This window comes from Corticium candelabrum, chromosome 3 (genome assembly GCF_963422355.1).
Source record: "Corticium candelabrum chromosome 3, ooCorCand1.1, whole genome shotgun sequence".
NCBI classification, from domain to species: Eukaryota; Metazoa; Porifera; class Homoscleromorpha; order Homosclerophorida; family Plakinidae; genus Corticium; species Corticium candelabrum.
In genome coordinates, this window is record NC_085087.1 from 5,877,797 (window position 1) to 5,901,055 (window position 23,259).

General features: G+C 39.6%; 2 protein-coding genes across 2 annotated transcripts; both read right to left on the reverse strand.

Annotated features, from left to right (window-relative positions):
* Positions 1 to 12,999: 12,999 nt before the first annotated feature.
* Positions 13,000 to 15,281, reverse strand: LOC134177681 (tyrosine-protein phosphatase Lar-like). Its single transcript, XM_062644459.1, has 7 exons — positions 15,170 to 15,281; positions 14,801 to 15,103; positions 14,428 to 14,739; positions 13,876 to 14,358; positions 13,657 to 13,719; positions 13,490 to 13,598; positions 13,000 to 13,430 (listed from the first exon to the last, which is right to left on the reverse strand). Exons 1-7 carry the CDS (start codon positions 15,279 to 15,281, stop codon positions 13,241 to 13,243), a joined length of 1,572 nt encoding a protein of 523 aa, XP_062500443.1. The 3' UTR covers positions 13,000 to 13,240.
* Positions 15,282 to 19,816: 4,535 nt separating this feature from the next.
* On the reverse strand, positions 19,817 to 21,232 carry LOC134177245 (uncharacterized). Its single transcript, XM_062644025.1, has one exon. It carries the CDS (start codon positions 21,189 to 21,191, stop codon positions 20,298 to 20,300), a length of 894 nt encoding a protein of 297 aa, XP_062500009.1. The 5' UTR covers positions 21,192 to 21,232; the 3' UTR covers positions 19,817 to 20,297.
* Positions 21,233 to 23,259: the final 2,027 nt, after the last annotated feature.

Consider the following 23,259-nt stretch of genomic DNA (forward strand, 5'->3'; position numbering starts at 1 on the left):
TGTTTCAATCTTCTGGCTATTGAAGTCTTCAGCGGTAAAGCATTGTAAGATACAGACGGCATGACAAAATACTATATTCCAACAATATATTATTATTAATACCGTATATATTGAGACTCTTGAAAATTTAAGAGTTTTCGCTTGTTATGATGACACACACACACACACACACACACACACACACACACACACACACACACACACACACACACACACACACACACACACACACACACACACACACACACACACACACACACACGTACGTACACAGCACACTTACACACGACAACTACAACAGCAACAACAAAAACAAAAACAAAAACAATAACAACAAAATTACTACAAAAACTACTCAATCGATTGAACAACCATTAAATTTTGACTCCTCACAAGTAGATCCAAGACCATGTGGAGTATTGGTAAAACTAGTGCTTACAACAACACAACACATTTAAGTGAAACACAACTTTTAGTTTATCAACATTTAGAAATCAATCTACAAAACCCAACCACCGGTACAAACGTTAGATCATCAACAGTTACAATTGCATTACTACAACCAAATCAATTTTGAACATTGGTATGCACACCTGAAACGAGACTTGATGATGCTAATAGATTTAGGGTGTAGCGAGGCATGAGCTAGACCAGGCATATGACTTTATTTATAGGCGTGGTCATAAAAATTGTGGACAATAAATATATGTGAGTACCAAATTTAAAGCTGTTATAGTATACACACAGGTCCGGATCCAGAGAGGGTTTAGGGGGTTGAAACACCCTCTTTTCCAATAGGCGTGGTTCAATAATTTTATATTATTTAATTAAAAAAGACAAATTTAGTAATGCTATAAATAACTGCTAACGGTGAAACCCCTCTTTCAAAAATTCCTGCATCCGGCGCAGATAGATCAGTCTTTTTTCCAGTCTGGATCTGCCATTGATTCTACCGTATCAGTCACTATAGGCCAATAAAGTCGGCGTATATATAAAAGTGAGCATGCCCTGTAACTTCGTGAAGCTTAGCCTCCCCACCATTTCACGCTACGCCCCTGCTGGATTAGCTAAAGGAAAATAACAGTTGCAATGTAATCAAATAAACAAATATTAAAAAATAAGTTAAAAAAATTACATATGTGTACTTTATAAAAAATGTAATTAGATTTTTTGAGAATTTACTGAAAGCATGAAAGCATTTGAAAGTTACTTTCGCTTTTCCATTTCTGGAATGGGGCGGATTAGCACGTTGACGTCATTGGAGGCACCCTGTCCATTAATTAATTAATGGTTGTGATACTCGAGTATTGTGCGGCGTTGTTTTGCAGCAGGCTGCAACAACTCTAGTCAGTCTGAATTTAGTGTATTTCAGTTTCCAAAGAATCCACACCTTCGTAAAAGATGGGGAAAACATATTCAACAAACAAGGGTCGACTGCTCTCATTCTCTCAAAAAGTGTGATAAAAATCTAATATTATTTTTTCTAAAGTAAACACATGTACATCTTGCATATGCCCAAATTGGAAACCCTGAAAAGAATACTTTTAAAATATTGGTCGCATTTGATTGCTCTTGGTTACCTGATGTAATCTTATTGCCTTTGTCTTCTGCCGTGCTTTTAGTCGTTGCACCGATAAAGTGTGAAGAAACAGTAGTTGATTGTAACGACGTTTTGAGAGTTCTGGGGTCAGTTGAAGTACTATCAATTGGATTGTTTGATTTAGATGTTTCAGTATTTAGAGTGTCTGTAATGTTCAAAACAAATATCTATATATATGGGTTTTCTTTTATGTCAAGTCTTTGTGTAAAAACTTACTTTGAAAATTTGGTATATCTATGATAATAGTTGAATTTCCAAAACAGTTTTCTGCTGTCACAGTAATATTTTCGGTATTAACGTCTTGAAGATCGAAGTAGACGCAGTACTTTTCTTTTCTATTAGCAGAAGTCGTGACGATGTTGTTGTCTTGCTTAGAAATTTTCAGCAAAGGCTTAGGAATTCCGGTAACATTGAAACAAGCCTCTACGCTAGAGTTTAATTTTCTCAGAAGAATTGTTGATGATTTTGAAATTTTAGGGAGAGCTGCATATGTGTCAAAATTAGATTTTATTACTATTAGACAACAAGAAATATATAATCTATAGATAACTGAGCTAAGCGCCATTTTGTTCGTTCGCGAAAGTTGGGTCATGTCCATAGACAGGAAGTAAACCGTCTGTACCGTACCACTAAGCGCACGCTGTGCAGCCGGACGGATGGACGAATCGGCACGCCGACGCTGCTAGACGGGTGCGATGGCCGCTGCCTACCGCCACCGGCGTAACGTGGTCTTCAAGGTGAGGGGGTGATAAATAGACCGCAAAACACACCCATTGATCACATGCAAAGCCACGCCCGTTTTCTACTATTCTCGTTCGCAGTTTGCAAAGACATCTAAATAAATTAATATCAATTTTAGGTCAAAAGTAAACTGTGGAACTGAGTACCGTCATGCAGTGTGCAGTGGAAACACTGTTACCGTCCGTGCCAAAACGGTTTTCATGGCTCGCTGCGATCGTCAAAATTAAATGGCACTTCGATGACAATAGAATCTGGAAGATCAATTCAGTGCGTACGGCATTGAAACATTTTAGCATTTCGTAATCTAGCAAGCAATATAGGTCTAGATATATTTTTTTAATTAATAGACAGAATAAACCTGTGGAGAAAGTACCGTGGAGTGCAAGCAAATCACTAGGTAGCGGAGACGCAGGAAATTCTATTCTTCGGTCAATCGGGTTGTCGACCGTAATTAACTAGACTTACTTGAAAAAGAATTGATAGATAGACTTCTGCATGCCTTTTTGATACGATCTTCTTTGACTCTGCAATTGTTGGATAGCAACGTCTCAAATAAGTGATGGTCATGTGCACTTTAATTAAGTGTCCACGACTTTTCCACACTGGTTTCATCATGCTGAAATGATAATGTGTAGTGTCACAGAAGTATAGTTAACGTTGTCGACGATCATCAGCATACTACTCTGAGATTAAGCGGACTGTCACTGTTTAGTAACTAAAAAATTATAGTTCTGCTTGAAGCGAAGCGACACGCCTAAAAGGTTTTGGGGGCTGTAGCCTCTCACAAAATATATATAGATCATATATTTCTGATTAAACAATAAGAAATATATAATGTATATAGCCTCGCAAACCAGGCTCTTCCGCGCAGTCGATGCTCGTAGACAAGAAGTAGACCGTCCGTACCGTACTACTATGGACGGATCGTCGCGCCGACTCTGCCGGATGGGTGCGATTTCCACTGCCTACCGCGTGCACTTGGACTTGCCGGATAGAGGCTAGTGTAAGATAATTGTATAACAGTGAGAGATAATGTACATGTAGTTGCACTATTTTAAACATTAAAGTATATAAATCTTAGTAGTTATTTAAACCATCTGTGTATTGTTTTTAGTTTGTGAGTTTAGCTTACCACCGACAAGTAAAGTCGCCGTTTCCGAATGAAAGCTCGTAGAATCAGTTAGTTGAGTTGTATATCGTAAGCGGACACCATTGTGTTTCGCTGCTATAGTATATGAGCGGAGCGTCTCGTAAAACGAATAGAAGAGATTTCTCCCTTCATTTGACGGTTTGACTGCTTTTCCCCACTTGTAGGTATAAGTATCGTTTACAATCCAACTATAGAGTCTAGAACCTGCATTACGCAGTCTGAAGTCGGATCTATTTGGTGCGAACACGAAAGGTATAGATCCAGCAAGTTTGTACACCGTAATATTGTCGTTGTACAGAGTAACTTCTATAAAGAACCAGTTGATCAACATCAATAAAATCTGCAATTTGCTAACATTGTAATTAGTAAACCATTTTAGTTACAAACTTTTAATATGAGCCAAGCATGCGCATGACGATTCGCCTTTATCAGGATGACAAATTACTGTTTGGTCACTAGAGACTGACTCCAAAATAGCGACAACAATAGATAACCGAAAGAGACATAGATGAAAGATCAAGTGCTTGTCGAGCATTGCTAAGTCTGCACATAATGTACGTACAAACAACATGGCTGAAAGAATATAGTAATTCACCATAATTTACAAAGAGAGACCTTCTTACTATGGCAATGCACAGCAAAATTGCGCTAAAACTATTCAATCTCAGTGTCGATAATCACATTTGTCAGCACAGATTGTAGCTCTTTGTGCCTTGCACGAGTCACGCGAATGTGGCGTGACGTCTGTAAAGCACACCATCTATCACATATCCCGTACGTACATTTATAATTGCTATTGATATATTTTTTCTACAGTATTAAGTTTGATTACTAACGAAAACGTGAACTTCTGTTGGGCATTGCTTCGAATAAAAGCCACGAAGCAATATACATTGGGAGCAGCTTCTATCTGGAGTAGAGTTAATTAATTAAGTTCAAATTGACTAAAACTTTGCTATCGTCTAGATAGATCTAGTAATATTTCTACCCACAATGGTACATAAGTTATTTCTAGGCATGCATCACTCATAACTAACTAAGTTACTTAAAAATTGCTATTCCTATAGTACTGCTAGCTAGATGTCTCTGTACATAGAGCTACGTTTCGGTCAGACTTCCAATTTTATCCAACGCTATAGCTGTAGATTTTGCATGTTCTTGTCTATCGCTATTCCAGTCTAAATGTGTATCTACATACATATTGTATCAATTTACGTAGTTACAACATCTACGGTATTCGTAGTTGGCACCTCGCGTTAGCAACGATGCTCCGTACGTCACGCGCTTAGCCTTTACGTTTGTGTATACACCATAAGATTTTTACTACGGCAGCAAGATTTTAAGTTTACAGATTTCTAGGTAGCGTTACTTGAAATACAACGTTTCTGTTGTTTCTAATCAAAATTGACGTCTTTCTGGCTAAATTGATCTTTTGCACTAAGTTTATTCTTTGCTTTGACTTTATCAGAGTAGCTGATCTATAATTTTCAAAAACAATATCTATACATTAAAATTAAAATTACGTAATTGTTTCGTGACGTTATTGGTTCATTACGCACTGCCCAATTTTAATGATAAGCTACGGCCATGAATCTTGCAGCTGGACGCAATAACGCTAATAAATTCAAATCGAAATTCTCATATACCGATATAATCTGCTTACCCAACATTTCTGATTTTCCAATATTCTACATGTAAGTTACTCGCGGCTTTTAACAGGTCACGTGGTCCAACACATGCTACCGCGTTTCATTCAGTATCCGCTGATATGATTTAGTGCGCGACTAAAACGTTTCCCTTGTAAACGTTGCAACTATGACGACGAATATACTCAAAACGTTATTAAATTTATTTTTATTTTGTCCAAATTTTTTGTCAAAATATTCGAGGCTGCACGAGCATAAACTTATTAGTTAATCTGGTTTTAGCTTAGCAAATATATGTTGTTAAAAACGCTTTATTATGGCTGAATGCGACTTGCTGCTGCAGCTGAAGCGTTCGCCTGTGTAAATGAAGTGCTTGAACGCGTTGAATTGAAACAAACGAAAGTGTGACGATTGCACATCATTACCAACATTGATCGTCACGAAACGTATTTTAATTAAGCACGTGTGCTTGGATGTGGCCTGGCTAGACGTTGTTTTCGTGACTTGATTGCTAATTCAACAAACTGGGTTCTTGAACTTCTAAGAACTAAGAAATTCTTCTTGCATTGTTCATTGCACAAATCTACTAGATTTGTACAATAGTCTACGACAGTAACAACAGCACCAACGTGCTGCGTTAAAATCAGTAAAATCAAAACGATGTATCAACTACAAAACACAAACAGTATATAGGTGAGTAACTTTCAACGCCTTGTAACTAAGTTGTCTACACTTGTCTATGGCTCTAATGTTGTTTCTTTTTCATAGCTTGTAGACATCCATAAGCTAATACACTTGATATGACTTGGCTAAGAATACATCAAACTTTGTAAATGCCTGTTGCAAAAGCATCTAAAATGGTCTAGAGTAACGCGGGCTACAAGTAAAAGATATTAAGTGGTAGAATACATCAAGCCTGGGCAAGGCCACTGGGCTTGACGCTCATTTTCGCTTACTGAGTAATGTCTTGCGCTCCATTTACAGTATTGCGTTTGACCATTTACTGCCCACATGGCTGTTCGCCTGCATGTGAGAGAAGGTGCTTGAACCGGAACTGTTTGTACTGCTTTCGAGTAGTTCCGGATCAAGCACCTCCTCTCACGTTCGAGCAGGTGACAGCGCGTGAGGTCGCGCACTGAGCACGGAGGAAGGCTTGGCTCTCGAGAGATACACAAGTGTAGCAACAAGATATGGTGGGAACATCTACAGTCAAGTAAGAGTTGCAAACAACAGAAACAATGACATTTCAAAATGACAAATAAATCTTGCTTCATACTTCCAAGAAGAATTTGAATCACATCACTACCAAATGTTGTTACACGTCCACCATCAAAAGAATAGCTGCACTGTAGTTGAGATGTACTTTGAGAGACTTGATTGATACACATAGTAAAAGAAGATTGCTTTGCCATAAAGTCTGCTCGTACAGTAAAACCAGGAGTAGGCTTTAGGCAAGTCACTGTAAATGTAGACGCTTTACTAGCTAGTCTAATGTCCAAACAAGCTCCTGGGATAACGAGCCTTGGTATGAGCAACCAATACTAACATTGTTATTTAGAAGAGCAAAGCAATCAACAGATTCATCACTGATCGTAACGTTACGTCCATCTATCTAAGTATACAGTAGAACCAGATCACATAGGCTTTCAGATAGTTATCTAGTGCGCTATAGGTAGATAGTAAAACTAACAGTTTACAATGAGAGTATATTTACTTTCACTTGTTAGTGTATATTATTATGTTGATAATATACAAACGTCTATATTATCGATCCAAGTCCCGTATCTAAAAAAGTCCCGTAATTGGTACCGCAGGTCCCGTATTCGGTATTATTATTTCCCGTATACGGTACCACGTATGGTCAGCGGTGTATTCGATGACGCACGACAATTAAACTGTTCCTGATCTGTTTTAAATGATGGGTTATTGCTGTTTTGTAATTCGTTTTGTCCTATAACCCTCTAGAGCACAACACAAAATCTTTCACTTTAATACACACATGCACAGCATTCACATTTGCAAAACACTAAAAACACGCAAAATGAAAATTTTTTAGTTTAATTAAAAAACAAAATTTAATTGCGTAGGTAAAGCAAACGTGTGAAAAAAATATTTGGGCAATTAATTAAACTTAAAGTACTCGATAAGTTTTGTCATTACCTCAACTATAAACGTTTACGCAAAGCTATAAATCTGGCTATTCTTACATAGAAAAATGCGGCAAACTATAAAAATTAGTAAGGCAAGTGACTTTGTCTTTTTAACGTAAAAATTTTGTATCACTTTGAGTTTCCATGTATTTCCCGACTTTAGAACAACGCCCGACTCCTAGCGTGTACGTAACTAGAGCTGCACGAGAGTTACAATTTGCTTACAAGATATAATGGAAACACCTACCTACATTCAGGTGACTCTTGACTAAGCGATAAAAGAGTGGAGACAAAAAAAGTTTAAATACATTTTTTAAATTTTTTCTATTACTAATGATTATTAACCTATTGGACGTAATGAAGTTGCACAAAGACGACATTTTAATTAAGTCTACGTGATTGTTATTTCTAGGCTGATTAACGCTTCATCAGATTCTGAAAATTTGCTAGAAAGACTAGTTTCCATTGTGTTAATTTTTATCACGTGACATGACGTCTGCCCGTCACTTGTAACAAACTATTATTGATTGTCCCACTAAACATTGAAAATAATTCTCAAATCGTTTGTGAAAACGTTCAACATAAACGGTTGCATATTACTAAAAAACTCAATGAGCAATGCACATTGTTTTCAAAAATCGTTTCCTCTTGATCAAACGCACAAACCGAAATTGTAAAAAGAACTGAACACTGCATATGGTATGTAGACCCTATAAAGTAAAACAGTTAAATATGACAACTTCGACTGTCCACAGCGTTGATTGATGCAACTTAGTTGAATAGCTAATTAAATGAGCCATGCTTAATTGCACAAAAATTACGTACCTAATAGTCATATAAAGACCTTCAAATAACATGTAAAAATCACGGAAGTCTTTGTTGTCCAACTGTCAATTAACTAGCCAATTACTTATAATTATCAAAAACATTGTGTCGGAATTGCATTCTGATGTCTGCTGACTAATTCTGATCAACTACGACACCGTATGATGAATTGTCGACCATCGATGTTTCTTCATACAGTGGGCTCCTTGTCAGTACGTCGGGGCGACGACCAGAGTCAGACACTGTTGCATACGTTGCAGCATCCTGTCTTTGTTGCCGTTCATCCATTTCAGTTGCGTTAGATTTATTCGCACAGCCTATGGCACGAAACATTTCATCATGCAAAATTTCAGTTTCTTCAACTTACTGTTTTTCATGCATTTCTTCCAAACAATATATAAAATGACTGCGATGATAATAATCACAGCAATAGCTGCCGCTATGATGACTGGTAGTAGCCATGCTACTTATAAGAGAGAGAATAGTATATAGAAATACAACTGCAGTATACTGACTGTACCTGGTTGATCGTCCGTTGTACTTTGTCTCGTTGTTGTGGCACGAGTGGTGCTGCCACCTACAAACACAAATCAGTAAAACTGAGAACGTACAAGCACTCGTGTCGCAGCTATCATGTCATGATATAAACTGGTACACTAACACTCTAAAGTATACAAAAATTTGACAACAACATTTGCTGTACCACTACTTGTTGACTTCAAATCTCGTGAAGTTACGTGTATGCTAGTAATTACAACAACACCAAAATAAAAAAATTATTTGAGTAAAACACAATACCATAACATCAACATACAATGGAATAAACAGTATTTATCAACAGTCACTACTAAACAGAAGCTGCACAGCCTAGCTTATACATTGCTTTCTTTTAAAAAATTGTAATTATGAGGTAGCTAGACTACTAAATATGTAGAGTGGTGACAATTGCACTCAGTCTTACAAAGATGACAAGATTAGGATTAGGGTGAGTGTTAAGATTTAGTGTCATCGCTGTCGATTTTAAAAACCTAATTGCACAGCGCCGTTACTGGCAGTTTACTAGTCAGCATGTCATTCTCTGATAAGCATTGTTACGTATACTAAAAATTAAAATATAACTGTCAATATTCATACCTGAAATAGAAATTGATGTCACTGGTAAACTTGGTGTAGATTCTAGCAAAAGAAGAGTAGACCATGTTGTCATGTAATTGTATCAACATTTTTAGAACAAACCACAATGTTTGAATGGATATTGAGTTATGATTTTGTTGCTAGATGAAGCAGTACATGATGTTGATGCAGACACATGTTGCAAACTGACAATGACAGTAGAAAGTTACCCGACATGCACAAACACTGATGTTGGATGTTTCATTGATAATGTTGTTGTTGTTCATGTTCCACACAATGTTTGCTGTAGGAAATCTAGCAAGTGAAAACGAACAAGTCAAGCGTGTTGTATTGTCAGTAACTTGACAATCGGAGGTCGTCGTCATCTATAGATGCACAGGTCAAATATCTGAGAACATCAAAACAGATGTTGAATATATGTACCAAGCACATGAGCATCGTTCCAATGATAAGGTTGTGACGTTCCCAGTATATTTTCAGATAATATTCTGTAACTATTGCCAGCATCAAGTGTACAATTGACAGGATGTAATGTTAGAATAGGCATCAAGCTGTCTGCACGATGTATGGAAAATCAAGATGAATCAACATGGAAACTTGTTCCATCACTATTCAGCTTAAGCCAGTTGTCTATCTTGGTGGATGGTATGGGAGTTCCAGATGCTTCACAAGGAATTTCTGCATTTGAATGTCTTACAGAGGTGCATAAATGTGGCTTACAAGATATGATAGGAAGACCTACAGTCAAACAACTATTAAAACATGAAAGAATTAGCATGTTTTTCATACTTCCAAGTATAACTTTAATCTTGCCACTTCCAGCTTTTGCAGGACTAGTCGGAAAAGTAAAAAAGCATTGTAGTTCAGACGCATTCACATTCTCAGACACTTTGTTGATAGTGAGTGATGTGTAGTCTACAGTTGTAGAAGAGACATTGAAGCCAGAAAGAAAGTTGATGCCTGACACAGCTGTTGAACTCGTCGATCTACTATATTTGATATTCCAATACGACCCAATTACACGATTTGCGTTCGTCCCACGGTACGTGCAATTCATGGTGACACTGCTATTTATGAGAGCATAGCAATCCACAAGTTCAGTCTTGTTACTGGGTGGAAGGTCATCTACTAATTAACACACGTATATACATGTAAAGGCCTGTCCACACTGGCAACTGGATCGCGATCCAACCGCAACGCTGTCCACACTTGCAACTCGATCGCGATCAGATCGCGATCCGTCCGATCCACATCGCGAGGTGGATTCGATCGCGATTCGATCGCGATCGGTTGAATCGAGTTAAGAATAATGGGCGTTATCTTCACGTACGCTACACGTGTAGTCGGAACATCTAGCACTCCTCACTCGCCTTTGTTCTCGTTCACCTTACATCGCTGTATCAACGCTTTCTACAAGTAAAGAAACCACACATACACATGGGTTATATGTCACGTGATAGCGAAATAAGGCGGAGATATCGTTTTCAAAGTGCAGCGTGGACGCTCGCTATCCCGATCGGATCGCGATCCATTCTGGTCTAGTGTGGACAGGCCTTAAATCTCTAGTATTACTAGTGAGCGCAGTAAATAGAATAACTTAGTAATAATTAACGTAGGACATTTTTCTACTGTGCACAGTACTGTAGTTACCGCATCTATGATTCTTGCTTAGAGACCGTCCCGTCGACCAGAACAGCAGAACAACAAGCACGACGCGAACAGTCGTCATGAAAATGTGTAGCGAAAAGAGTTTAATTTCAGTAAGAGTTCCCGTACAAAAAACCGAAGGACAAAAACAGACTTGCTTGAGTCAGAACCGTATTGCTGCACTTTGTGTAAAGTGCTAGCCTCGAGCTTCCAGACCGACTTCTCGCGGATAAATGTACAGTAATTGCTAGATCTGCAGTAGAGCACTCAATAACTGTACATGTACCAAGTAGAACTACGCAATTATGACAATTTAGAAAAAAAATCAGACTCCACAGGTTTAAAAAGAGACGTTAAAACGTTGATTAATTAAAACGTTTTCATAAAGTTTGACGTCATTCGTCTACTCTCTAACCGTGTATACATACGTATACGAATATGTGTACACACCATTTATTTGCCACAAGACCAGTGGCGGCCAATTTATAGAAAGAGGGGTCAATTGCCCCCACCCTACGATCAACAACTGCGAAAAATGGAAGACAAATATTTGAATTTTCGTACTACCTTATGACAGTGTTCACCACCAGAACTCTATATAGATATGCATGAGCGCTTTCTGTTGCCTAAGCGAGACTATAAGTTATCGTTCATCATCAGAAAGCGCTTCCCGAAAGGAAATGTCTACTGAAACTTCACCTTAGAGTTCAGGTACTCCGATGTCTTTTCACGCCCCGCCTCCCCCACGAGTCGCTCCGTCGCCTGAAAACAACAGTCTCTAGCTAGTAAATCGAGCTGCCTGCAGTCATGTCTGGACGTACGTTTTTGTGCAGTGGCATCACACACAATCAATTCATTAATTTTGCGAAGAACACTTCATGCACCTGCCAACATTGCCGTACAAGTTCACCACTTTCTGACAACATGTAACGATCGATCTGAATTGTGTAGTGGGTTCTCTCCAAGACCTGCGTTACGAACACTCAGCGTGAACACAACACAACTTGTTCAGAGCTTGCTAGCAGCTACGCGTGTACACCGGCCAGAACACGTGTCAAATATGTCACATGCCAATATAGAACAGTCTCGGTAAACATTGACACATTGATTCTCAAATCGTTTATGTTCAACATAAACGGTCGCAATGTGCCTACAATTTACTAAAAAAAGACAAATTGCTGAATTTTTTTAATAAACAGTGCACTTTTTCTTAATTAAGTCAGAACCGTTTTCCATATCTGTCAACCGTCTCGGGATTCCCTATATTGTTACGGTATTTGGCCCTCCATCACGGCGTCCCGGTTGAACACGAAATGTGCCGGGATTTCCTTAGCCGAGAGAGTCGATAGCGAAGTCGAAGTCATATACATGTTCCGTTCTGATTCTTATGATGTTTTGAGTTATTCTTTGGCCTGTGGCCTAGTGGCTTCGGCTTTTCTACAGCACATGCAGTTACAGTAAGCTAAATATCGATGAAAACTGCGAGGCCGTGCTTTCTGCGAGTGCGTCATACGAGGGCGTGGTAGCTGGTACGTCGTGTCCCGGGAATGTACGCTAAATCCAGGGAATTTAGGGTCCAAGTCCCTGTGTTTCACGTCCAGAGGTTGTCAGGTATGGTTTTCTCTTGATTGAACGCACAAAACAAATTGTAAAACAAATGAACGTGTGGTGCCCTCTAGAGTGAAACAATTAGATGACAAAAGGTCTAGTTGCCCAACTGTCGATTAACTATCTCAGTAACCAATTACTCTACATCAGAAAATCACGTGTTCTATGGAAAAACACCACGGTGTTCAATTGCGACTTATAAATGACACAGTTACACAAAGGCAACCCTGACTTGACCGTCCAACAAGTCGATGTAATTTAGTTGTACACATGCAAGTATAGAAACCGAGGGATCAAAGGGCCACGCCAATAATTTCCTCCCTCATTGCAATACTCCCAAATGCAAAAAAACATAATTACACGTTGTATACAAAATTGTAATTTTTGACTACCCAAAACCTGGAAAACTTATATCGTATAGCGATTAATTAATTAAAGGCATGACAGGTATGCATGAGTTGCACAAGATACAACAATGAATTGAAAATGCCGAAACAATCGATTTTAAAAGTTCTTGTTTTTATTTTTGCATGCATGTACTGACAACTATAAGCTTGTTCAGAAGTCGTTTCTTAAGACTAAACAGCTAGGGTTACAGAAAACGTAGCCTTTCAGTGGTCTGTCAAAAACATAGAAGTCTTGTCGTTCGGTTATTGATCAACACTATAAACTAACCAATTTCTTACTAAACCATCAGTAAATGGTAAATTTAGGCAAAATGCGTTCTGTTGTCTGTTTCCTAGTTTTGATCGGTTACTACACCATACGATGGATTGTCGATCACCGATGTTTCTTCATACAGTGGACTCCTTGTCAGTACGTCGGGCTGACGTCCAGAATCAACCACTGTCTCGTACGTTACAGCATCGCGTCTTTCTTCCCGTTCATCCATTTTTATTGCGTTAGACTCTTTCGCACCGCCAACAGCACTAAACATTTTATTATACAAAATGATGTGAAAGAAAAGATAATATATGTGAATTCATACATCACGTGTCTCCATTGATAGAGAAAGTAAGCAGCAAGTACTAACAGAATAATACTAAATACGGCCAATGTAGCGACTGCGGGTGTTAGTTTCAAGTTTGTCTTCTCATCTGCATTCAAAGAAAGATCGGTAGAGCAACAAGACATAAGAAATATTGATCAAATGACCTTCACAAGATCTTGTTGGTAAACCGGAACCTCGTGGGATATACGTAATAGGCAAGCCAGTGACTACAACACCAATACAAAAGTAACAATATTATGTCACCATAAAGAACAGGATGTAAAAACAAAAATTAGTGGTTAGTATATGTTGAGTTTACATGTAAAGTAATTCAAAAATTGCATTGACACAACAAACTAAATTTTGAATATTGATATGCATACTTGAAACAGGACTTGATGCTGTTGTTGCACTTGTTGGAGGTGGAATGTTTGTGAGTGGACTTGTTGTGATTGGACTTGTTGTGGGTGGACTTGATCTTGCGTCCGTCACTGCAGTTGTTGTGCCAGTCTTCGTTGTATATACTATTGTTGTATGTATCGTAGTTTCGCTTGTTGTGTTAAAGATTTGTACTTGACTAGGAGAACTCTTGAGCTCTTTAGAAACTTCAATATTGACAGCTATTATCCATACACTGTACTGTGATATTTGTGTCAGCCCGTTCACTGCGTAGCTGGTTTGGCCACTGACCTTCTCTCTTAAAACGATCTTTTGACTACTGTAGTTCTGCGGATCAACTCTTCCCATTGCCAAAGTAATAATATAGTACGCTACCGGTCCATTAGGTTGAGCCGGAGCCTCCCATATGAAGCGTGCAGCTTTTGCTTGCAAGTCCGAGATCTTCAAATTTTGAGGTTTACTTGGCGCTTTATATAAAGCAATTTATACCATACCATTTATCTAACTGCATATTAAAAGTAATGATGCTAACTTACCATCTGCTAACGTTCGAAATGTTCTGACAGCACTTGCACTGCTCACTAAACGGTAACCTCTGTCGATGTTGATGGCTTGAACCGAAACAGTGTAGAATGTGAATGGAATAAGGTTTTTCAGTGTGATGTGATTCGATTTCTCAACTGTGCGTACTGTAATAGCCGAAACATTTGCGTTAGAATGGAGACCCATTACATAGCTGACGTTGTAGTATAAAACTGGGCCATTGACAGGAACAGTCCAGAAAATTTTAGCAGACACAGCAGTGAGTGTGTTTTTGTCGAATGTTACATCAAGAGGAACGCTAGGTTCTAAAAAATTGACAATGCATACAACAGCAATATATAAATAATGATACATCAAATATGTTACTTGCATGAAGAGTGGCAATTAACTTTGTTTTATTTGTAGTACTTGTAACATCTTCTGAGCCATCATTTGCACCCCACGGTCTAACAACGACTGCAACTTTTACCTCATATTTGGTATACGGTGTGAGGCCAGTAAGCAAGACACTAGTAGATTTGGTTGTTTTGGCTTCATATTTAAGCTGCGTTATATTGTAGTAGACTAGGTAGCTAACAGTTCCATATCTGTATTGAACCGAATCCCATTCAATTTCAAGAGATTTTGAACCTAGTGCCATAACGTTAATGTTTTTGGGTGGATTAGGCGCTATAAAGTAAACACCAATAACATCTTAACTAAATGCACATTGAGCAATGCTGTGCAGCTTCTTACCAACAGCCTCTGTCCTCACACGTACTGCTGGACTTAAGGCAAGAGGTTTCTTTGCACAACTCTGATGATTATAGGTTGCATTTACTCGGAATTGATAAAGTGTGTTTGGCATTAAGTGAACAAACGCAAATTTATTTGCACTTGTTTTCCTTATGCCAGATTCCGGAACAAAATATAGACGCCAGAAATATATCCAGTACGTATTAATGTGACATGCAGTTGCATTTCCTGAAGGACACTTCAGTGAAAGATATATTTTACTCGTAGTTGTACGAGTGACTTTTGGAGCTTGGCAAATCTGAGAGCTAAGTCCTGGACAATGCAACACAAGTTACAAATCTCGCAGAACGTATACCAACAAAGTCTAACCGAACGACTGCATGCACGTTTCACGTATAGAAAATAAAGAAAATTTTCTTTAAAACCTCACATTTACAAATCATTTTATTTGATGTTATTGGGCTGCATTAATTAAAGTTATGGTAAATTTATCAGTTATTTTACGTGCATATATTGGGTATTGCTAAGTTCACTAAAAGTTATTGTATAGGTGCAGGTTGGAATAGTAGAACCGCTAAAGATATCCCAACGTGTTTGTTCATTGTGTGTACTCTATGTATATGATTACCCGTCTTATCTAGTAACCATAATTCGTTGAATCAGAATGCATTTCATGCTAGAGAGATCCATTTCAAGCTCCGTGGCTAAATTTTTCTGCTCGTAGCTCACCTGCCTGGGTATGCAGTTGCGTCATACTCAGAAAGCAGATCTGATTACGTAATATCACTGAGACACAAGCAATTAACACGTTATAGTTCTACGCGCTTGCCTTCTAAAATGGCGACGAACGGACTACCCATTCTGCACCTCCGCACGCAATCCCTTCATGCACGCGCGTAGAATTGACGAAATGGTTTTCTAAACGACAACTGAGAGAGTGAAACATCTCTAGCGTCTCGAAAGTGTCAAACAGCTATAAACCATGCATATTGTAATACGGCCGTTGCCGACCAAACAATCACCATCCTTCTACAGAATTCCGAAAGAAAACAACTATAGAAATGGACTAACCCGATGAAGTAGTCGCTCTCACAACATAAACGAGTCTGTTTGCACAGAATTGCAACCAGATGAGTACTAGAAGCCATCGATAAGACGTGTATGTTGTCATAGTATCGATTAGTCAAATATAGCGATGCACAAAAAAGAATAGAATACTTTTACTACAACTTAGAAACCGTATCCGTAGCAAGCTTCCAACGTTGCAAAGTAGTACATTCGGCAAACAGATTATTGCCCCCGCCCAACTTGTCAGCTACACCTTCGTCTGTCCGTGCCAATGAGTGCTATTCAGGTGACAACCGGATAAAACGAACGAAAATGGGCGGGCTTAAGTTGTTGCTTCTGTTAACTATGGCGCAATCAATTGGGCTCTTGCAGCCTCTTCCGAGAGAGGGTAGAAGTGTCGGAAGAAGATTTTATTATATTACTGCGATGATGCGATACAAATACATGTCGTCATATCCTAGGGTAATCGGGGTCTTTACCCTCAACTGGGCGTCCACTAACCCAGCAAGTGAGTCCCAAAAAGGTACATGTTTCATAGCCTCAAATTTCCAGACCAGAGAGCGCGCGAAGCGCGAACTCTAGTCTGGACCAAGTCGATACTAAAATGATTTCGGAAGTATTTATCAAAAGTGATGGTAAATGGTGTCTAACAGCGTAGGATCGTTTTACCTAGATCAACATATCATTTGTAAATGCCATGACATCTCACAAACAAAGAAGAGACGTCTGCAGTGTTTGCGGCGATATCTTGGTGGACGGCGTGAAACGACGACTCTTTGATTCTTCGGCAGACCACTAGCTAGTCTAACCGCTCGACTGGCGATACTACAACTCGACCAGTTGTCAAAGGTGATGGTCTAGCGACGCTGCTGTGCATGTCCTCTCACCGCAAGCTTGAAAATATCAAAGAACTGAAGCTGAAACTAAAACTAAGATGTGTGTGTGTGTGTGTGTGTGTGTGTGTGTGTGTGTGTGTGTGTGTGTGTGTGTGTGTGTGTGTGTGTGTGTGTGTGTGTGTGTGTGTGTGTGTGTGTGTGTGTGCAAAGTCTGATCATTGTTCTGGCATGCAGAGTTTTGTCATTGTTCTGGCGTGCACTTAGCCGCCCACGAGGATTTCACACGCGCGCAATCAGGTGCTAGTGCACTTACCATAACCAATTATTGCTAAGCCAATCAGAATTTACAACCAAGATTCGGGTTGTAGAAGCTGATTGGCTAAGAAGGGCTATTTCCGAAATCATTTTAGTATCGACTTGGTCCAGACTCCACGCGCTCTCTGGTCTGGAAGTTCGAGGCCACATGTTTCAGTGCAATCCATATGACGCTAGTAACTGGCATATCGATATTGATTGCGTGCGCTACGAGGATTCATGATATCAATGACTACCAGAAACTCACTGATTCTCATTGCCAACGATGATGATGATGATGATGATGATGATGATGATGATGATGATGATTGTTCCGACTCATTATTTTTACACCGTCGCAAATGGCAATTGGAAGTGGGGCTGAGAAACGCTTACAAAGCAAACAGGTTTCTCTACCAACTGCAGTCTTCTTCTTTTTTACAGTGCTTCAAAATTTTGCTCAAATTTTTTCTGCGCTTGGAGGCTTGAGTACAAGACCTCATATGCGGGCTTCAATTGTTTTCTGTGCGTATTTACAAGTTTGTGATGTTATAGCGGATATAAAAGCTTTACGGGATAACTCAGCTATATTAAGAGTTATAAATAGTTTGAAGAGACCACAGAATTAGGAAAACACCTGCATAGACAGAACTTTGAATTGTCGAAGACAAGCTCAGGGTCAATCCTCGACAACTGTATAGAAGCAACGTTGAAACGACTGGTTTTGAAGAGTACTACCGGATTTCTTTATATCATAAATTTATGTTCCACGCATTGTCTCAATTGAAAGAAATAGCCGTTACACGGTAGTGACTCCCTACATCTGTTGTTAAATCAATGCCAAAGCATAGATCATGAGGCCAAAATTCAAGAAGATTTTTTGAAGGCCGTTGACTTGTATACTTAAACTTTCAATTTACCTCATCCTGCACTTTCCCAAGCAAGTACGTGTACGTACTTTTGTGCGAAATGGAAGCAAAAACCTACAAATTTGCCCAAGAACCTTGTAGCTACTTCAGGAGCTTGTGACGCAGCGTCTTTTCCAAATTTAAATATTCTTTTACGAATAGCATTGACAATTTTTATAACGTTATGTGAAAGTGAGAGAGATTTCAGTCAACTGAAACTTATTAAAACGTGCCGTCGATCCAATATGTTATCTGATTGGCTCAGTGGTCTCTCTCTTAAGAAGATTGATCGTAGCAGGTGTGAGGAACTCCAACAGAGTCCAGCGAAGCTAAAGGAGCTAGTACAAGCATTTTATCAACTACATCCTAGACAGATAAAGCTTTCATTTATACTTGCTGACTAACTATGATATTATAATATTGGCATTATTGTAATTTTAAAGTTTGGGATATATAGATCTTTCAGATCAAATGATGCGGTAGTTACTTCAATTTTATTAGCAATAAAACGTTATAATGTATACGTAGATACAGTATTAATTAAAATTTTGGCACCGAAGCTTGAAGTCCACTCAAACAGATGATGACGTCACAACCGTGACTAAACACAAGACATCATGATTCAACGTACTGTACCATACATGAGTATATACGTATTTATGTATGTATTTATGTAAATGTATGTATGTATGTATGTATCTATGTATATATAAATGTATGTATTAGTAACTAGGTAGTTAGGTAGGTAGGTAGGTAGGTAGGTCAGGTTGAGAAACAGTAAACGCATCACACAGTAGTAATATCGTCTTTTTAGTCAGTGTAGACACCTAAGAGCATACATGGATATCTGCTAAAAACGATCCAGGCAGAAATCACTTCTGTGATCAGCGAAAGCGGCCAGGTTTAATTCCAGCGTGATTTTGACGGGCTGATGCCCCTAACCCGTATCTACGGGGGAAAAAGTAGGTAGGTAGGTAGCCTCAAACTAGTCCCGCCCAGATGTGTTTATGTAGACGTGTCATTTCCGTTTAGCACGAGGATGCCCGATCCTGGTGTTACACCAAAACACCAGCCTTATCTCAAATTGGCCACCCCTGGTAGAGCTAACCTCCATAGACACTATATGTTCGTAATTTCTCTCTGATTACTGTAGATGGACTGAACGTCACGATCAGCGGTAGACAGTCTACCAAACAACCATAGAATTTATGTTCGAACAGGTCCCGTATACACATGCAGTAGACCCGGATAACAGGACGAGCTAGAAATTCATCCACGCACACGTATTTCTATGACGGCAGAGCTTTGCCCTACATTGTAGCTCCAGTCGAACAGAAGCCTTCACTATCTGACCGGTACATGGGCCCCCAGAGGCCCGGTTGTTGTGACTACCCTGCAAACTCAAGAAGGGGACCTATACACGAGATGTCCTTACAGATTTACCGCAACGCGTAAGTGCAAATACGACGTACCAACTGCTTGCAGAGATACCAATCACACATGTACAGTACAAATATGGATGTCGCCGGTAAGGCATAGTAGACTGTCATTCATTTACTGTGCTAGAATATTTCTAATACAGTATACGCAAACTGCTATTGCAACAAAGTAGTACGATACGCCGTTGCAATTACAGCATGCAGATGGCCAAGTGAGTCTAGAGATATTGGTCTGACACAGACGTCGACTTAGCAATTAGGCTACGTACCAGTGAGCACCTAATGAGAACAGAAAGAGGCACTTCTTGACCAGTGTGACTCCACCTACATACACACACAGAGAGATCTGAAGACACTGCCAATAGGGATGAGCCAAATTACCTTTTCAGACGGTTTGAACTATAATTTCCATCTTACTACACATTAGACTTGTAAAGTTATTTACAATTACGTAAACTACTACATGGGTGGTAATACATAATTGAAACAACCAAAGTGCCATGTATATCGAGTACATTATATTTTATCCAGAGAATTTATAACACACAACAGCAAAGCAGTTTCACCAATACCTTCATAGTCCTCAGTCCTCTTCATCGTCACTGACATCAGAAATGTCTGCCTGAAGTTCACTCTGGCCCATGTCCCCATAGGAGGGAAAATGCTCGGGCAGACGAAGGGTTTGCCCATGTAGGCTTACTGCAGTTTCTGACAGTCCATCATCCCATTCCAAATCTAAATCAGTGTCTGAGCTGTTGCTATCTATATCATCAGCATGGGCATGAACCTGAAGTGGTAGTGATGCACAAGCATCGATATCAGAGGGTGTGGGTACTGAATCGAATGAAATGACAGCAACATCAGACCAGCCTAACTGCAAGTCATCCTCTCTTACAGTTTCTTTGCATTTAGGGCACACGCCATATCTGTTGTGAGGATTTCTACAGTTGCCTCTGCATCTGCATCTAGTGGTACAAGGCCTACATTGCTGGAAACAATTTCTGCATCCTCCTCTGCTGCCACTGCAACCTGTCTGACAGGTGCATCTGTAGGAAACATTTATTAAAATACTCTGATCATGCCTGGTATCCCACAAAACAGAAATAGAGCCACCTTCATCTATCAACCAGCCAGAGCCAGTACACGAAAGGAAGGATGAGGTCTCCTCTCGACTCTCATATACCAACCAGATGGCATACTCTGCACACAGTACATGCTGGTGCAATGCAGGCAAGGATGGGATCATATTGGCTTCATGATTCTGACCTCCACTACTATCATGAAATGTCAGGCGTCTCAATAAATCAACCCACTGCCGAACTGTTGATACGGTCATGTTCTCTGATACAGCATATCCTAACCACTGCAAAACTAGTGCAAGCTCATGAGGGATAGGAGCATCTTTGAGAGCCAGAGCTAAGCTGTATGCAGACTGACTGGAAAAGACAGACTTGTGCTTGTCATAGTACAAACACATTATAAACTTAATACACGCAGGCAACGACAAGGAACAGAATTCGAAATAGCCAACTTCCCTCATTTCAAATAGGACCAACTCTTGGTCAGAACAAATAAAAGAAATATTGTTCAAAAACCGTTTTACAGCAGCGTGATGTGACATTCCAAAAAATGAGCTGACATAGTCAGTACCACTGAGAGTGTACACCGCGAGAAGACATGCAGCAGGGTGGGACAGACTTTGCAAATTAGGGTGAGATTTCATAACACTTGATATTCCACTTATGGTAACAAATTCTGAATTTGGTCTCAGCTCAACATATACCAACTTGTCAGAAAAATATCCTAGCTCATCTAATGCCAGTCCACCCATCCAGATGTCCGTATCATGAGCAAACACTATTACTGCAGAAAAGGGGCTCTTACAAGTGTGATACCATACACCTTGATCCCCTTCCCCTTTCTGGTTTTTGGGTAATTTCTCACACCTACCCCCAGGTGACAGCAACAATGGTTGCTCAAAAGACGGAGAGTCAATCAAAACAGACTGTCCAACATGAAGCTCTTCCGTAGCTAACTGCATGAATGTTTCAGCAGCAAACTCTATCAGGCCTGCTTTGAAATCTGGTGTTGCCAAGGCACAGGCATACTCTTTGCCAAGAGGCATTTTCTCAGACGGTGATGGAAACTGATAAGATGATTTGCTTTCGACACCAACTTTCTTTTGCCTCACTGAATGAAGTAATTGCCTAGGGGGAGGCAGAAATTCTGGTTTGTCGATGACAATAGTAACCCTACCAGCCCCTCGCAAAAATCCCATTTTCACAACAATTTGACGCCACATGTATTGACAAAATTCAAGCAGAGATACCCCTTGAGATGGAGGGGGCTGATGAAGAACCCGAAGGAAGTCAATAACAAAGTCAAATGCAGTTTGATTGGCTGTCAAAAGAGAGCATGTAGTAGCAAAGATTGGTGCCAAAACAGGATCCCTGACAAACGCTAGTCTGATTGAACTTTTGGATCGTTGGCGAATTTCACCCTTGCCTGTTGCTATTGCGAGTGGTAATGGACAGGTCTGGGCAAGGGCAACTCCACTACAAATTACATGTGCATATGCATTTTCCAGCAAACGAGTAGCTTTCTGCACTTTAGCTTTTTCTCTTGAAATCGATGTACGGGTGGTAAACGTCCGGAGTTTTTGTCTACTGCGTTTTCCTGGAACTTCTGTAGGAGGACATAAAGCATATTGCCTTACGTAAGAAACCAACCGTCTCCTACCAGCATTTCTTATGTCTAGCAGGTCACTCCTAGTTGGCTTGTCAAGTGACTTGGGACAATGGGCAAACACATTATGCAACTCAACAGCATCAAGACATTTCAAATCAAGTGATTCTTCAACCAAATCTGTCACAATAGTTGGTAAGTGAGTGTCGTGCACTATTTTTGACTTCCGAGTTTTGCCAACATCAGAGCAAAAACAAGACACCACATTTTCCAGATAGGCTAGGAAATTGCTAAGTTCAACTATCTGAAAGTGGGAAGGTCTAGACACAACTTGCTTTAAGCCACAATTGATTTCAGTCTCATGCAGTTCATCTAGCGCTTGATTATGAAATGGTACACCTAATCTTGACGCTGTCCAGTGTCCTTGCTCGAATTGCTGGATGATGGCAGTAGGGTATGTCAGTATATCACTGAGTGTTTGGACAGCCAAGACCTCGTATTTATCACGGGCATATGCAAAGAGCAGGTCACAGGACTGTTTTATGCAGGCATTGCGAAGGACCCAGTTCCCTGATCTAATTGCCATATAGTAGGCAAAGTAGACCATTAGGAAGTGAAGCAAATTACACCAGAACTGGCTAACTTCATTTTTCCCTTTGCACAATTTCTGCACACAGATCTCAAATTTTCCCCAGTCCTGAAGATCTTCAGAAATGTCAAAAAGGCCCGTATCGTGACAATGTTTTAAAATTGCTCTCATTAGGGCTTCTAGTAATGCTATGAGAATTCGATGTATATCCTTCCACTTTGAGACCTCCTTCTTCATGCCACAATTTGCTGCTATATCGTGAAACCCTCCA

Excerpts from the sequence above, each read along its gene's own strand:
- LOC134177245 (XM_062644025.1), bottom strand. The coding sequence starts at position 21,191 with ATGTGTTTGTACTATGACAAGCACAAGTCTGTCTTTTCCAGTCAGTCT.
- LOC134177681 (XM_062644459.1), bottom strand. The coding sequence starts at position 15,281 with ATGCCAAACACACTTTATCAATTCCGAGTAAATGCAACCTATAATCAT. Across the intron at positions 14,359-14,427 it reads ATTTCGAACGTTAGCAGATG|CGCCAAGTAAACCTCAAAAT; the intron begins GTAAGTTAGCAT and ends CTTTATATAAAG. Across the intron at positions 13,599-13,656 it reads ACCAACAAGATCTTGTGAAG|ATGAGAAGACAAACTTGAAA; the intron begins GTCATTTGATCA and ends CTTTGAATGCAG.